This window comes from Dasypus novemcinctus, chromosome 26, assembly GCF_030445035.2.
Source record: "Dasypus novemcinctus isolate mDasNov1 chromosome 26, mDasNov1.1.hap2, whole genome shotgun sequence".
Classification (NCBI taxonomy): Eukaryota; Metazoa; Chordata; class Mammalia; order Cingulata; family Dasypodidae; genus Dasypus; species Dasypus novemcinctus.
In genome coordinates this window covers 11,238,226-11,254,164 of record NC_080698.1, presented here as the reverse complement: position 1 = coordinate 11,254,164, position 15,939 = coordinate 11,238,226, and the positions used below count along the sequence as shown (strand labels likewise).

Sequence of the window (15,939 nt, the reverse complement as noted above, 5' to 3'; positions counted from 1 at the left end):
GGCACCCCGAGTCCCCCTCCCTGCAATCTTGCAGTGCATTGTGGGAGTATCTAGGGACAGGAAAGACCCCTCTTCTGCAAAAAATGAAGCCCTGGGACGAAGGACAGGTCGGCTTTTCAGGACGGGAAGGTGGGCTGCCCAGGATGAGAGCAGGGGAGCACCCCAAGGTGCAGACGAGCCAGGAGGCCGTCGGCCGAGCCGGGGAGGCTGCGGAGGGACCAGGTCCACTCACAAACTCACACACACGATGCACACTCGCACAGACGTGCTCACACACCTACACAGACCCGACGCCCAGGGCTCAGGCCTGGTTGGTGGTGCCCCAACGCCCTCTCTAGAGGCCCCAGCATTCCTCTCTGGCTTCTCTGACCCCAAAGAGATCCTGAGGAAGGGGGGGGCGGCTCTCCTCCCTCCCCACTACCCGAGATCCCAGCCCGTAGAGCAGGTGTGCAGCCTCAGGCGGCACCCACACCCCCTCCACGCTCCCAGGCCCTCCTCCCCAAGCGTGGGAACGGGAGCCCCTCAACCCCGCACCTGGCCTCCCCCTCCGGGAAGCCCGCCACACCCCCACAATGCACTGCAGCCCCCCCCCCCCCCGCAGCTGCCCACGCCCGTCTCTGGTTGGACTGTGTATGTGCCCGTGAGAAACCCCCTCGGTTTGGCCATGTTGATGCCTGACACAGAACAAAAGCGAGACCTACCAAAACACCAACAGCTGCCGCAAAGCAAGAGAGATCAAAATCCGCAGCCAAAAAGCCAATGCCCTTCCTCAAAGTCTCTTTGGAGGCGGAGGAAGCTCCGCATGCGGTTTTTTTTTCCATTATGGATGCGATATAAGAGCAAGACTGGCGCCTTCCCCAGACCATGCATATATATAGCAGTGTGTGTATATATATGTGTGTGTGTGTCCGTGTATATGTGCTATACAGCCGTATGGAAGCATATACAGCCACGCCAAGGGACTCACTGCCGACAGAGGACCAGGCCCGGGCAACATATTGGCTATAACTGCCCTCCTCCTGCAATGCTGTAGTCTCCACAGGCCCCCCACCCCCCTCCCCCCCGCCCGACCCTTCTCTCTGGCTCGAACCTGAACGTGGAAATGGCGGGTTCCCTCTTTGCTGGTGTCTCCTCCTCCCTCAAGCCACCCTCTCCCCGACCCTCCGGCCCCCGCCCCCCGTCAGCTCTGAGCCCCCTTGGCCTCCCGCCTCCCCAGCCCCCGCCGGATAACCCCCCGTTTCTGTTGCAGATTTTGAATTCCTGCTCCCCAGCAGCTTTGAGTCTGAAGGACATGTTTTCATTGCGCCCAGGTAGCTTGCGTGTGGCCTTGCTGAGGTGTCTCCCCCACCCCCACTGCCCGGCCCCGCCCCCTGCACCGCTGCCTGGAGCTCTGTGTGTCTTTTGTCCCGTGCAGTGTCGCTCCCTCCCCCCCACCCCCCCTACACTGCCCTGTATCTGCCGTCTACGCACACCCGGGCCCTGGGGCCGCAGCAGGCAGCGGGCGGGCAGCGGCCCCGCAGCGCTGGCTCCCACCAGGTCTGGGGCAGGAGGGCGCTGGCCTCTCCGCTGGCAACTTCCTGCCCTCCCAGGCACCCAGGAGGAGGCCCGTCCTGCCCTGGGCTGGCTGCTCTGGCCCGTGGTGCCCTCCCCTCCCCCCACCCCACCCTACCCTTGTCCTGTGTCAGTCAGTGTTTGTGTGGTTCTGGGGCCCAGCTGGCCAGAGCCCCGAGTGCGGGGGCTCACTGAGGGCGGGGGCGGGGCTGGGGGCAGCGGCTCTGGCAGGTGAGGGGGACCCAGAGCAGGCACGCCACGCAGGCACACACACCCTGTGCCCTTGTGCCGGTGGGCTCCAAGGGGGTGAAGCCCTCCCCTGGGACCTGAGCTTTAGGTCAGTTGACACAGCCCACGAGCACCCTCAGGCACCCCAGGAGGGCTTTGGACACTCCCGCCCCCCGCGTGGGTGCGCACACATGCACGCACCCACACACTGCTGTGACTGTCTATGGACGTGTGTTTGTTTCCGAGTCATTGTGTGTGGAAGGGTGCTGCTCTGTGAGGGCAGGGGCCGTGTTCATTTTTGCCACCTCTGTGTCGTGGGCTGGGAAAAGCTCAGTAAGTCTTTGTTAGCTGAGCGAATGAATGCACAGACGCGAATGTGTGTACGGGGCTGGGAGGGGCTGCAGGGGACTTGGTGTTCCGCGAGCACAGTTGTGCGGGCATCCCTCTGGGTGTGTCGGGTATAGCCTCCGGGCCCAGAGGTTCAGGTTATGCACTGCACAAAGGCCTTTGGGCCCCAGTCCCAGCCAACTCACCAAGCTGTGGGTCCTAGCCCAGGCAAGTTGGCACTCAGGGCCAGCAGAGAGGTCCCTGGTGGCAGGGTTTGAAGGAAGGACTGGACAGGAGCAACGATTCCATCCATGAGGCAAGAGGGACTGCTCCCCAAGAATTCCTGAGGGAGCAGCGCCCCCAGCAGGCCCCTGCATACCCTGCAGCCCCGCCTTGTCTGCACCCAGAGCCAATGCAAGGGCCTCGAGGAGGTGAAAGAGCTGGCCTGCCGACTGCGGGGGGAGAGCTTGCCAGGCCCAGGACCCGCGTGGGCCCACCGACTTCCTTTTTGTTTGTTTTTTTAAAATATTTTTATTATAGAAGTTGTGAACTTAACAAAACAATCATGCACATGTGTAAAACTCCCCCGCCACAGACCTCCTGACACCCTCTGCAGTAGGGGAGTTATTATCCACTTTCTAGATTTCAAAAAGTGAGGTTCAGGGAGCTTGAGTGAGTAGCCCAAAGGTGCACGACCAGGGAGCAGCAGGGTAAGGTCCTAGGCTCGGGCTGGCCAAGCCCACACTGGTAATCCAGCCCCACCTCGTGCCCAAGCAATGCTGCAGCCTCCCGGCGAGGTAGCCACAGGTGCTTCCCGGCGCCTCCCAGGCACCTGTCCAGCTAACACAGGAGAGGTGGGCAGCTCTGCAGAGCCGTGGAGGGAAACCTGGCCAGGGCGGAGGGAGCACACCCTCGTTCTCATGTCAGCTCGGCCTGGACTCAGACCTGGCCAGCGTGCCAGGCATGTGGCAGCCGCAGCCAGTAAGGACACACCTGCCCCTCCCTGAGGCCTGGGCTGCTCAGTGAATGGCCAGGTGGCCCTGTTGGGAGATCCCGACCCCACTGCCCTGTCCAGCTCCCCGAGCCCACTCTTCTTGCCCCTCCCTAACCCCTCCCCCCAGAGAGTATTGCAAGGACCTCAACGCCTCTGACAACAACACCGAGTTCCTGAAAAACTTCATTGAGCTCATGGAGAAAGTGACTCCGGACTCAAAGCAGTGTGAGTGCCCCTCAGGGCAGCCCAGAGAACCCAGGGAAGGGCAGGTGTGGAAATATGCAGAATCAAGGGCCTGTTGGAGCCTGCAGGGGGTTGGGGGGTGGAGAGGGTGAGCAGCGAGCCGAAAGATGCCCCCCTCGCTCTGCCCCCCATTCCAGGCAACAACTTCCTTCTGCACAACCTGATCTTGGACACCGGCATCACGCAGCAGCTGGTGGAGCGGGTGTGGCGGGACCAGGATCTCAACACGTAGGCACTGCCCAGCCTATGGGGGCAGGAGACCGCGGGGAGGCCAGAGACCCTGGCCCTGCTGGGCAGAAGGCAGGCCTTTGACCCCACCTCCCTGCCATCCCCAGGTACAGCCTGCTGGCCGTGTTTGCTGCCACCGACGGTGGCATCACCCGCATCTTTCCCAACAAGTAAGTGGCCTCCCCCACTGCGTCACACCCTCCCTGCTGAGGCCATTGCCCCCGGCGAGGCTGGGCTCAAGCCACTCCTTCCCCACCATGCTCTGCATCTCTCGGGTGCTCCAGGGCAGCTGAGGACTGGACAGAGAACCCCGAGCCCTTCAATGCCAGCTTCTACCGCCGCAGCTTGGATAACCACGGCTATGTCTTCAAGCCCCCACACCAGGACAGTGAGTGTCCCCCCAGGGTGCCCGGAAGCAGGTGGAAGCCTCAGGGATGGGCTCTGCTCTCTGAGCACAGGCCAGCTGGGACCTGGGCAGACACGGGAGACAGCTGGCCTGCTCCTTCCAAACACCGTGCTGGGCACTTAGGCTCGGGCCAGCCCTGGGTTCGGCTACTGGGTCCTCGGGGATCAGTGTGGAATGGTCAGTGGGGTCACCAGGCCCTGCTCATGATGGCCCCAATCCCATCCGCCCCCAGCCCTGTTACGGCCACTGGAGCTGGAGAACGACACGGTGGGCATCCTCGTCAGCACAGCTGTGGAGCTCAGCCTGGGTGGGCGCACGCTGAGGCCAGCAGGTGAATGCCCAGGGCCAGGGGTGGAGAAAGGGGCGATGGGCAGGGTGCCACCCAGGTAGGTGGGCAATGATGGCCCCTCACTCTCCCCTGCAGTGGTGGGTGTCAAACTGGACCTGGAGGCCTGGGCCGAGAAGTTCAAGGTGCTGGCCAGCAACCGCACCCACCAAGACCAGCCTCAGAAGGTACCTGGGCAAGGGCAGGTGGCAGTAGGCCCAGCCCTGCCCTTCCTGGTCTCCCCAGGAACCCCTGAGGAGTGGCGCCAGTGCTCGTGGGGGGGCAGGGGCTGCGGCAGGTGGACTGGGGGAGCCGGATGTGTGAAGGGTGATGGGAGGGGGCTGAGCTGGTGGGTGCCTTACGGCCCTCCCTCTCTGCCCAGCAGTGTGGCCCCAGCAGCCACTGTGAGATGGACTGCGAGGTGAACAACGAGGTATGTGTACCCCAAACCTGCTCCAGACTCTAGCTTACCCCACTCCCAGACTCCTTCACCCCAGCTCCTAGCCTGTCCCCTGGTCTGTGGGTCTCAACATCCCCACCCTGACTTCACAGCCTTACCAGAGCTGGGGGGAGTGGTGGCATCCCCTCCACTCTGAGCCCCTGGACTGCCAGAACCTCGGGAAGAGGGTCTGCAGTGAGCCCCTCTCTAGCTTCCTCCCCTTTCCTCCTCTCAGGACCTGCTCTGTGTCCTCATCGATGATGGCGGATTCCTGGTGCTGTCGAACCAGAATCATCAGTGGGACCAGGTGAGAGTCAGGACGAGGGGAGGCCGGTCAGAGCCTTTTTGGGGGTCTGGCACTGCCAGTCCTGTGCCCATGACACCCTCCCGGCATCCCCAGGTGGGCAGGTTCTTCAGTGAGGTGGATGCCAACCTGATGCTAGCACTCTACAATAATTCCTTCTACACCCGCAAGGAATCCTTCGACTATCAGGCAGCCTGCGCCCCTCAGCCCCCAGGCAACCTGGGGGCCGCGCCGCGGGGCGTCTTTGTGGTGAGCCCCCAGTGATGCCTAGCTGGGAGGTGGGGGGGACGGCCGGGGGGCTCAGCTCTGGGCAGTGGTGGCAGCCCACCCCCCTCTCTCCATTATAGCCCACCATTGCAGATTTCCTCAACCTGGCCTGGTGGACCTCTGCTGCGGCCTGGTGAGTCTCGGGGGCAGTAGAGAGGATGCCCCTGGCCCTAAGGGCTCAGGAGAGCGGTCAGGGCACTGGCCTCAGCTGACCACTCAGTGTCCGGTGCCCTGCAGGTCCCTGTTCCAGCAGCTTCTCTACGGCCTCATCTACCACAGCTGGTTTCAGGCAGGTAGGTGGGATGTGCAGGCCCTTCCTCAACCCCTTGCCCTGCCCCCAGTCTGAGCAGAAGCCGACCCCAAGGGGAGCCGGGGGGGGGGGGGGGGGGGGGGGGGGGGTGACCGGCTTCCGGCTTAACCAGGCTGAGGCCCTGAGACCCGGCCGGGGCCTGTGGGCGGAGCTAAGGCTCTCTGGGCCCTCGCAGACCCCGCGGAGGCCGAGGGGAGCCCCGAGGCGCGCGAGAGCAGCTGCGTCATGAAACAGACCCAGTACTACTTCGGCTCGGTGAACGCCTCCTACAACGCCATCATCGACTGCGGAAACTGCTCCAGGTGCGCGCTGGGAGCCCGCCGCGCAGGGGAGGGCGGGGCTGGCGGCGGGACCCACGGGGGGGGGGGGGGGGGGGGGGGGGGGGCCGGGCTGCGGGGGCGGGCCCTGTGGGGCTGCAGGGGCGGGGCCTGTGGGACTGGGGGGCGGGGCCTGTAGGGCGGCGGGGCGGGGCGGGGCGGGGGCGGGGCCGGGCCACGGGGGGGGGGGGGGGGGTGGGGGTCGGGGCTGCGCTTCGGCGGGTCTCAGCACCGGGCCTCCCCGGTTGCCCCCAGGCTCTTCCACGCGCAGAGACTGACCCACACCAACCTGCTCTTCGTGGTGGCGGAGAAGCCGCTGTGCAGCCAGTGTGAGGCTGGCTGGCTGCTGCAGAAGGAGACGCACTGTATCCTGCCCCCGCCCGCTCCCTGCCTCCCGCATCCCCTCCCGCCCCGCGGGCCCCCTGCGTGCCACGGCCGCCTCCTTGACTCCCCACCCATGCCCAGCGGACGGCCCGGAGCAGTGCGAGCTGGTCCAGAGACCGCGATACCGGAGAGGCCCGCACATCTGTTTCGACTACAACGCGACGGTGAGGAGCGGGGCGGTGGGCTCAGCACCCCGCTCCCCGCTCCGGGGCTGGCGAGGCCCGACGCCTTTCCCAGCCCTGGGCCCGCCCAGGCCCACCAGCCCCGCTCTCTCCCCGCAGGAAGATACCTCAGACTGTGGCCGCGGAGCCTCCTTCCCGCCGTCGCTGGGCGTCCTGGTGTCCCTGCAGCTGCTGCTCCTCCTGGGCCTGCCGCCCCGGCCGCAGCCCCAAGTCCGCGCCCACGCCTCGCGCCGCCTCTGAGCGCCCCCAACGGGTCTCCCCACCCTCCCGCCCCACACTCCCCCGCCTTAGAGCCTCACCCTCTCCCTCACTGAAGGACCTGGACGCGCAAGACCTCGAGAGTATGCGCCTTGGGGTGGGGGTCCCAAAGAAGGGTGCCCAACTTGTCAGTGTCCCCAGATCCTTTTTTCCCGTGGGACTCACCCACTCTGGAGGGCTTGGAACAGGGAGGCCACGCGACTGGTGCCAAGCCAGGCCTCCACTGCCCACCCCAGGGCTGCTTCTGTGTGGGGGTCCTGCCCCAGCTGGACACCTCCAGCAGGGTCCTGCTACCCCACCAGGGCCCAGACCTGGTTTCCCTGGGAATAATGGGGGAATGTGCCGTGGGCAGCTTGTGGCCCGTGCATTCCACCCGTCCAAGGAAGGGGTGAGGGGAGAGGCTCTGTTCAAGTCCTGCAAGGGAGAGAGGTACTGAGGTAGCTCCCCCGGGCACCTGCCCTTCTCAGGCCTACAGCCACACCCCCTCAAGCCCTGCAGGTGTCAGGACAGACAGTGACACCGGCTCAGACACAACTCCACGCACACCCGATGCCCTGAGGGCAGAAACTGGGCGCGCACACAGCCACACACACACACACCGTGGGGTGATTATGAGGCTCACAAAGCCTTACACAGGGCCAGGAGGGGTTGGTGGGAAGTTTGGCACTTACATATTCCATCTCCTGCTCACCGCCCGCCTCTAATCTGAGCTGCAGCCCAGCTAGTCCTCCTGTCTCTAAAGCTGAATGTCAAACAGTGCCAAATGCCAGGGTGGGGACAGAGACTCCTCTGGCTCACTCCTGGCTGCCAGTGTCCCCCAAGTGCCCCTCACCCTGCTAGGTGCTCATTGTAACCATTCCTCACTAGTGTAAGGCCCCCAGCGGGTCCACGTGCCACTGCCTACACCCCTGGGCAGAGGAACCCCCACCAGACATCGCCCTTTGCCTTAGCAGGGGTGACTTGGTTTCTCCTGGCTGGGCCACCCCACCCCCAATCCAGGCCTTCTCCACTCAGGCCTGCACCTCCTCCCCATCCCCTCCCCAATTCACACACACTCCTTGCCCCCAGGAGGCCAAATTGCCCCTCGCCTGCTGAACACACACACTCTGTGCACACAGAGGCCGGGCCCCAGGCACATCTCTTCACACCATTCATTCTGGTCATTTCCCCCTGAAGGGACCCCCAACCTGGGGGCCAGTCGGGGGCTGGGGCAGGGGGTTGCGGCCATAGGGCTGAGCCGGACTGGGAGGAGGGGGGAGGGTGATGCATTAATTAATGGCTCCGTTAATTAATGTCACGTTGCTTGTTGCTTTCTCAGTGTGTGTGTCTGGTCCATGCCCGCTGCCGGTGCCAGGCTGGGTGCCCATGCTGTGCACCCTGCCTGGTGGCCAGCCATGTCCTGCGGGGGTGTGTGTGTAACTGTAGTGTAGTCAGGTGCTCAATGGAGAATATAAAAATAAAAAAGAAACTGAAACATACAAAAAAATAAATATATATTTTAAGTTTAAAAAAGCAGAAAAACAGACAAAACAATTCCCATCAGGTAGTTGTCCATCCCCCAGCTGGGTCTGATCCTCTCATTGCCCACCCGACCTGGCTGCCCCTCACCTGGGGCTCGGGGGATCTGTGGGGAACTGGGGGGCCATTTCCTTTTCTCTGCCCTTTTTTTTTTTGTTGTTCTATTTTGTACAGACAAGTCCAGAAAAACAACAGTGACAAAAAAAGACAAGAAACTTTGTAAAATATCGTGTGTGTGATTCCTTGTAAAATATTTTCAAATGGTTTATTACAGAAGATCAGTTATTAAATAACGTTCATATTTTCACTTCAAACGGTTCCCATCCACTGTGTCTGCCCCAGGGTGGGGAATGGGTAGCTATGAAGATAAGTGGCCTCGATCTCAGAAACCTACACACTGCTCAACTGCGGGTGAAGGCCAAGGCGATCCAGGCTGGATCCAAGCCCCTGGAAGGGTAAGGGCATGATATTTCCAGCCTACTAAGTACCAGGCCCTTGACATCCTTTGTCTCTTTCATGATCTCAAAAGTCTCAGGGAAAAGCTGTTTAACTATATAATATTTTATTTTATTTTATTAATTTTTAAAGTTCCTGGAGACTCAAAGCTGGGGTCCTGGAGGCAGGAAGACAGAAATGAGATGCCAATTTGGGGGGGTGGGGGAACTCAAGGTACCTGTGTGTCAGTATGAAGAGTGAACAGTGGGGTGCCTGGCCTGCATCCCAAACCCAGCGCTCAAGGGCTCAGTTCTGCCACCCAGAGGAGGCCAAGGGCTGGCCCACCCACAATTCAGCCACAGCCAACTCCTGGCCCAGGGGAGGCCTGGAGCCAGTCCTCGCTCCTAGCCACTGCTGCTCACACAGAGCCCGACACCAAGTCAGATTTTGCAGAATCCTCTGGAGTCTCTGGCCGGCCTCACTAACCAGAACCAACTGCCCCTATGCCCTTGTTCCTTTTAAACCCATCCACCTTAATAGACAACTCTAAACAGTGTGACCCTCACATTCTTTTCAAGGGGAAAGAGTTACAATCACCAGGAAAGAGGTGTCTGATTATTCTTCTCTTCCTACAGTGCATGCAGGGAAGGGGGCTGGGGATGGGGATTCCACTCAGCACTTGGTGGGCATCCAGCTAAGTCCTCACCATCCCTTAGGACTGCATCCAAGTGTATCCACCATTCTGCAGATGAGCAAACTGAGACTTAGAAAGGAGAAAGCTTTTTTCCTCAAGTGAGAAAGGTAAAAAAGCAGTAAAGATTTCAGAGAGGAAGTGGCTGGTGGGAGGGGAGCCTTAGTTGTTAATTATATGGAAGACATCCCAAACTTCAGCAAGGGTTGGCCACAGGGCAATACCTAAACAGTAACTCCCAAGACAGCTCCATGCCCATCCATCAGGTCCTGGGGTAGGGTTATCAGATGAAAATACACAAGGGGAGATGTGGCTCAAGCAGTTGAGCACTTGCTTCCCACACGGACGGTCCCAAGTTTGGTCCCTGGTACCTTCTAAAAACAAAAACAGCAAACAACCAGAAAAAACAACTCAGGGGAGCCAATGTGGCTCAGTGATTGAGCACTGGCTTCCCACCCCGATACCACACACACACTCAAAAACAAAGAAACAAACAAAAACAAAACAATCAAATTGGAATTTCAGATAAAAAATATGTTTCAAATATTGCATGGAGCTTATACTAAAAATTTGGTGACAGACTCATACTAAAAAAGTACTCATTGTTTATCTGAAGTTCAAATTTATCTGGGTGTCTAAATTTGCTAAATCTGACAGCCCTACCCTGTGGTGGCATCCAGTGGGAATTCAGACCCCCAAACAAAGATAAAAGGTGTCACCTGAGGGCTCTGCTCACATCCACAGATGCACTGAGCTCAGTGACTGAGAAAGGGATTCTACACTCTATATAACTACTTTGTTAAATAATCGTTTTAATTACATGTACATTATTTAAAGTAACCCAATATACAAAAATCAGTTTGCACATAACACAACCTGCCCGACGTCCAGCAGTGTGAAGTGGGGGCCCCAAGTTTGCCTTGCCCAGGCTTGTGGAAAGACCTCCTCTTCCTCCCAGCCAGCAATCAGAAGTCTCTGGGGGCAGAAGACCCGGGTTCCCTGCCCAACTCCACCTCACTTGTAACAAGGGGAACCTGAGCAACACACTCGCTGAGCACCCAGGGTGCACTGGCTTTTTTTTTTTCCTTAAGCTTTTTATTTTGAAATAATTTCAAACTTACAGGACAGGTACAAAAATAATGCAAAACCCATACAAAGGAAATCCAAGGACTCACATTTTACACCTTGTTCTCTGTGATGCTCACGATAGGAAGATCCTGTCATCTCTATTTTTACAGACGAGTTTCAAAAAAGTTCCGGAATTTGGCCAATGTCAAGTGGCAGAACAAGGGTCAGATCCCATAAATTAGACGGCCAAGGTTCTGGGAACCTGCGCCCGCTAACGCACACCAGAGCTATCCAGCATTCTCACCAGCATACCTGCCCACAGAGATACAGCTACTCAGACGCTCATGCACAAATATATCCACTCTTCTCGGAGAATTCGACAAATACAATGGCCTTCCCAGGGAATTTTACAAGTATGTGACCTGGAGTCGTGCTGCCGCCTATACTCACCGCTTTCCCGAGGTCAGCGATGCTCGTTCGCCCTCCCCCACCTATGGAGAACCGGCGAGGACGGCCCTGAGAACTACAACTCCCGGCACACCCTCTCGTACCATAACCCCGGGCAGGCCGGGCGCGCAGCCTCCTGGGACTTGTAGTTCCACCCGAATCCCGGTTCCGCCTGTCCCCGACTGCGGCCGAAGACTCCATGTCCCAGCATGCTGCGCAGCCGGAAGACCGGCGTTCAGAGGGCAGCCCGCCTCTCGTGGGGCGCAGGCGCAGCGCCCCTGTTTGTCGGCCCCTGAGAAGGGAGGAGGCACCGTCGAAGCACTGCTCCAGGCCAAGCCGGAGCCGACCGGACTTGACTCCGGCCCAGAACGAGGCGCCAGTCCCGCGCGGACAGAAGGGCCCCGGGGTGGATGGAAGAGGCAGAGCACTGAGATCAACGCCGGCCCGGCTGGCCTGGCGCTGGACCTAGAGGGCGGGCGGGCGGGCAGGCGTGCCGACGCCGCCCTGGGCCTTCCCTCAGGGCCCGGGCGAGGGTCGTAGGCCCGGGCCCGCGAACAGGCCCGGCTCGACCGCTCGGGACCGGAGCCCGACCACATCTGAAGTGGAGCCTTTACCAAGGCCATAGACCATTGACTAGGCCAGGTCCGGGCCTCCCAACGGGGCCAGACTGGAACGAGGCCCCGGGGAGGCCCCGAGCTCACCAGACCTACCTACGACCGACGCCCACCGGGAAGATGCAGCGCGCCCTGCCCGGCGCCCGCCAGCACTTGGGGGCCATCCTGGCCAGCGCCAGCGTGGTGGTGAAGGCCTTGTGCGCGGCGGTGCTCTTTCTCTACCTGCTCTCCTTCGCCGTGGACACGGGCTGCCTGGCAGTCACCCCAGGCTACCTCTTTCCGCCCAACTTCTGGATCTGGACCCTGGCCACCCATGGGCTGATGGAGCAGCACGTGTGGGACGTGGCCATTAGCTTGGCCACAGTGGTGGTGGCCGGGCGTTTGCTGGAGCCCCTCTGGGGGGCCTTGGAACTGCTCATCTTCTTTTCCGTGGTGAACGTGTCCGTGGGGCTGCTGGGGGCCTTCGCCTACCTCCTCACCTACATGGCTTCCTTCAACTTGGACTACCTGTTCACTGTCCGCATCCACGGCACCCTGGGCTTCCTAGGTGGTGTCCTCGTGGCACTCAAGCAAACCATGGGGGACTGCGTGGTGCTGCGAGTGCCCCAGGTGCGTGTCAGCGTGGTGCCCATGCTGCTGCTGGCACTGCTGCTGCTGCTGAGGCTGGCCACACTGCTCCAGAACCCGGCTCTGGCCTCCTACGGCTTTGGCCTGCTTTCCAGTTGGGTGTATCTTCGTTTCTATCAGCGGCACAGCCGGGGCCGAGGGGACATGGCCGACCACTTTGCTTTCGCCACCTTCTTCCCGGAGATCCTGCAGCCTGTGGTGGGGCTGTTGGCGAACTTGGTGCACGGCCTCTTGGTGAAGGTAAAGATATGCCAGAAGACGGTGAAGCGCTATGATGTGGGTGCCCCGTCCTCCATTACCATCAGCCTTCCGGGCACAGACCCTCAGGACGCCGAGCGGAGAAGGTAGTGTGGAATCTTCTGAAACCTTGTCGAGCTCGGACGCATATTGGTCGAGTCACGTTCCCTGTGTTGGGGTTGCTTGCTGTGTGTTGGCTGGTGGCCCTAGGTCAGGTGCTGGGGCAGATTTGGCCTAAAGGAACTCAGCATTTAGGCGTCTGGGCCCCTTTAGCTGTTGTCCAACGTTAGAGAGTTAGGCCTTTTAACAGGTGTCAAGAAAGGCCCAGTTTTCCCTGTGCTGTGTGAGAAGCTAACAGAGAGCCAGGTACCCATAACCTTGCCCTTGTCTCAGAATTGTAGGCAGTGGTCCTGCAGGAGCCAGAAACACCTTGCTGGTCCCTTCTACCCTATGTGGGAGATACGGGGAAAGAGGACTGGTATCTATAAGAGGCGGTCTGGGCTATTCGCTTTCCAAATGTTGAGCCATGTCCCCTCCTGGGCCTTAATTTAGATGCTGTGCTTCTCTGCCCCTTATTTATTGAGAGGGAGTGTGGGTTATTAACCAGGTTTCCCCCATCCTTCCAGGCATGTGTCACTAAACCCTGGGGACAGGCCACCTGATGCAACACAGGAGGCTGCTGACCACACCAGGGAATGGAGATGACCTCTTCATTACCTGTAAACCAAGCCATTCTCACCCTCAGGAGGCCCGGCTGAATTATTCACTGGGCGCCCCTTGGCCAGGCTGGGGCAGATCTTTTAAACTACAGCTCTCTTTCTCGCCCATTCTGTGGACTCACTACAGCGGTCACAGCTTCCACCACGTCCCCAGCTCCGTTTCCAGCATTAGTCTTGATTTTTTTTGAGGCAGTTACTCCAGTAGTGTAATCTGATGCAGACTCTTCTTTCTGCATTTGTCAAAGGCTTCTGCTTGTGCTCACCTGTGAAATGGTCCTTGGCAGGAAGCTTTAGGAGTTCAGCTGAACAAGGTATTCCTGTACTTACTGTCCATGGGTGCTGTGGTGCTGAGTGTAGGACCCATCCCGTTTTTTGAAGGAGTTTCCAGGCTGGAGAAGGAGTGTGAAGGCCACACAGATGACTATGATCCAAGGTGGTGGTGTGGAAACGCACACCTAGCATGCTGCAGGGCATAACTCTGGGCCCTGCAGCCTGTGCCTCTGCGGCTGATGAGTCCTAAAGACCGAAATCTGTCTTACCTTGTCCCATAGAGGAGATGGGGCCAGGAGGGGTGGTCCTGGTAAGAACTGAACTGCCCTCAGGGCTTTTCAGATGGAGCCAGATCTCAGTGTTGGCCTTTCCTCCAGTGAGAGGTCTTGGATAGTTAGTGTTGGCTGGACAGTCAAAATCCCCTGCCCATGCAGGAGATAATGGAGAGGTGGAGGCAGGTTGGTGGGCGTGGTCAGGAGGTGGTTTCTTTGCACAGCCTTGTGGTTTTTAGCTTACTTAGTAGAGGGCTGGTTCAGGCATTTGACTGAATTCTACCCCCAGACCCAAAGTAATAGGGCTACTAGCAGAGGGCAGCAAGATTTCCTGCCTCTTCCTTGTGAGGAAGTGACTAGCATGCCATGATCGCTCTGCCTTGGTAGGCTTTAGACAGAGCTGGCAAGGACTTCAGAATGGGGGCCTGGGTAATGGCAGGAAGGACTGTCCTGTCTCTTGCCAGCTTGCTCTGTGCCAGGTTGGAGGATGGTGGAAGGATGTTGGCACTTTCTGTGCCTGTGCCCGTGGTGGGGATTTTGGTTCTCTGCTGGAGCTATATTGGCTGGATGACACCGGGAGGTTGGGGCATCAGGAGTCCACAGTGGCCACTGCTGGAAGTATTGCCTGGTAGCATAACACTCCACCTCTTGGTGGGCCAGGATCCCAAGCTCATGTGTATACCTTCTTCTGGTGGACGCTGCCACCTCCCCTCAAAGTGGGGCCTTCAGGGGTCTGCCCTAGAGAACACTAAGTTTGGGCAACATGGGCGGTTTCTCCTTCCTCTCCTGCTTCAAGGGCAGCGTTTTGTTCCCTGCTCCAACACAGGTCCTGGTGGCTTTGGGGATTCTTTTGGGAAGCAGGACATTAGAGTCTGGAGAGGTGAGCTGACCCAAGGTAGCCCTGCTTCCTTGGCCAAGAGCCAAGTCAGGGGCTTGACTTCCAGCCTTTCCCACAGACCTTTGCCAGGAGGCCTAGAACACCCCTGCTCAAGAGAGAAGTAATAACTCTCTCCTTGGATGTGATGCCAGTGCCCAGGCAGAAACTCACATCTCTAGGGACCTGCCTTTCCTCCCTTCTGCCCTGGGGCACTGCCTCCCCCACCCATAGGCATTACACTCAGAACCACTCCTGGTGGCTGGCCTAGTGGGCAGTCTGGCAGACAGCCAGCTCACCTCCTCAGCCTGGAGGTACAGTGGCTATGGAGGGAAGGCTCTAAACCTTTGGGTCCTCATTCTGATGACAGAGTAAGCCCCAGTCCAATCCCTGGGGAGCCCTGGGCCCTGAATGGGGAAGAGGAGCACATGAGGTTCCTCATGGGGGAGGGATGCAGGGCATTAGCCAAGCCCAGACTCAGAGTGACCTGTCATCTCTCCTCTGGCCCCAGGCAACTGGCCCTAAAGGCCCTCAATGAGCGACTGAAGAGAGTGGAGGACCAGTCAGTCTGGCCTAGTATGGACGACGATGAAGAGGAGGCCGGGGCCAAGGTGGACAGGCCTCTGCCTTCAGACAAGGCCCCCATGTCCCCAGGGAAGGAGGCTGCCCTGGAATCCAGCCTCATCACCTTCGAGACAGTTCCCCCGAAGCTGTAACTCCAGACCATCCTGAGAGCAGCACCTTCTCTCGCAAGCCCCCTCTTGCCACCCCCTTATCTACTCCAGGGCACCACCTGCTCTGAGGCGAGGGGAAAAAAGGCCTGCTGGGGATTTCCATGGCCTTCTGCTGTTTCTCACCAACACTACCCAGGGCTCTTGCTACCTGGTTCCAACTCAAGACAACCACTATGCCAGGCTTGGCGTCTCAGAGGCATCTGCCAGCCCAGGCCCCCATCTGAGGTAAGGCTGTGCCTCAGCAGGGAGCCCCAAACATGTGACTGCAGGGACACTGGTGCCACAGCTTCTGGGCTGACTCTCACGCCTGTAATTGGTTGCCAAGAGCCCTGAGCCAAGGCAAGGATTTGCCAAAAATGTTCTGGGGGCCCAGCCAGTGCAGGGCTGCCCACCCCCAGAAAGACTGTCACGGCAGGATTTCTGTTGCCCTCTGGTGTGGCTGTGGCTGCTGCTGGGCTGAGACAGCCACGGTTCCCAGGTGTTTTCTACAGGACCACTTGCACAGCCAGCCAAGCCAGCCTTGCAGTATCAATAAAGCAGTTCTTTGAGGTCTGGTTCTGGGCTCTGTTGGGCCACTTTGTACAGCACCCTCTCTTGCTCAACTGCAAAGTTAGACTGGGATTTTACTGTGGGTGCAAGGCTCGCCCCCATGGCAACTCCAGCTGGATAA

General features: G+C 59.4%; 2 protein-coding genes across 2 annotated transcripts in view; both read left to right on the top strand.

The window, feature by feature from the left end:
- CACNA2D2 (calcium voltage-gated channel auxiliary subunit alpha2delta 2) overlaps positions 1-6,840 on the top strand; it is a 139,836-nt gene extending 132,996 nt beyond the window's left edge. Inside the window, 16 exon segments of the mRNA XM_058288358.2 lie at positions 1,250-1,310; positions 3,228-3,325; positions 3,481-3,571; positions 3,679-3,741; positions 3,856-3,959; positions 4,210-4,308; positions 4,402-4,490; positions 4,685-4,735; positions 4,977-5,048; positions 5,142-5,294; positions 5,393-5,445; positions 5,550-5,605; positions 5,798-5,924; positions 6,195-6,304; positions 6,405-6,487; positions 6,605-6,840. Coding sequence (XP_058144341.1) covers positions 1,250-1,310; positions 3,228-3,325; positions 3,481-3,571; positions 3,679-3,741; positions 3,856-3,959; positions 4,210-4,308; positions 4,402-4,490; positions 4,685-4,735; positions 4,977-5,048; positions 5,142-5,294; positions 5,393-5,445; positions 5,550-5,605; positions 5,798-5,924; positions 6,195-6,304; positions 6,405-6,487; positions 6,605-6,745 — 1,451 coding nt within the window. The 3' untranslated portion in view covers positions 6,746-6,840.
- A 4,362-nt stretch (positions 6,841-11,202) lies between these two features.
- Positions 11,203-15,823, top strand: TMEM115 (transmembrane protein 115). Its single transcript, XM_004451790.5, has 2 exons — positions 11,203-12,507; positions 15,047-15,823. The coding sequence occupies exons 1-2, from the start codon at positions 11,657-11,659 to the stop codon at positions 15,249-15,251; spliced, it is 1,056 nt and encodes a 351-aa protein (XP_004451847.1). The 5' UTR covers positions 11,203-11,656; the 3' UTR covers positions 15,252-15,823.
- Positions 15,824-15,939: the final 116 nt, after the last annotated feature.

What these genes read in the sequence shown, in the direction of transcription:
- TMEM115 (XM_004451790.5), top strand. Translation starts at nt 11,657, where the DNA reads ATGCAGCGCGCCCTGCCCGGCGCCCGCCAGCACTTGGGGGCCATCCTG. An exon ending in CAGGACGCCGAGCGGAGAAG is followed by an intron (nt 12,508 to 15,046) that starts GTAGTGTGGAAT and finishes CTCTGGCCCCAG; the next exon opens with GCAACTGGCCCTAAAGGCCC.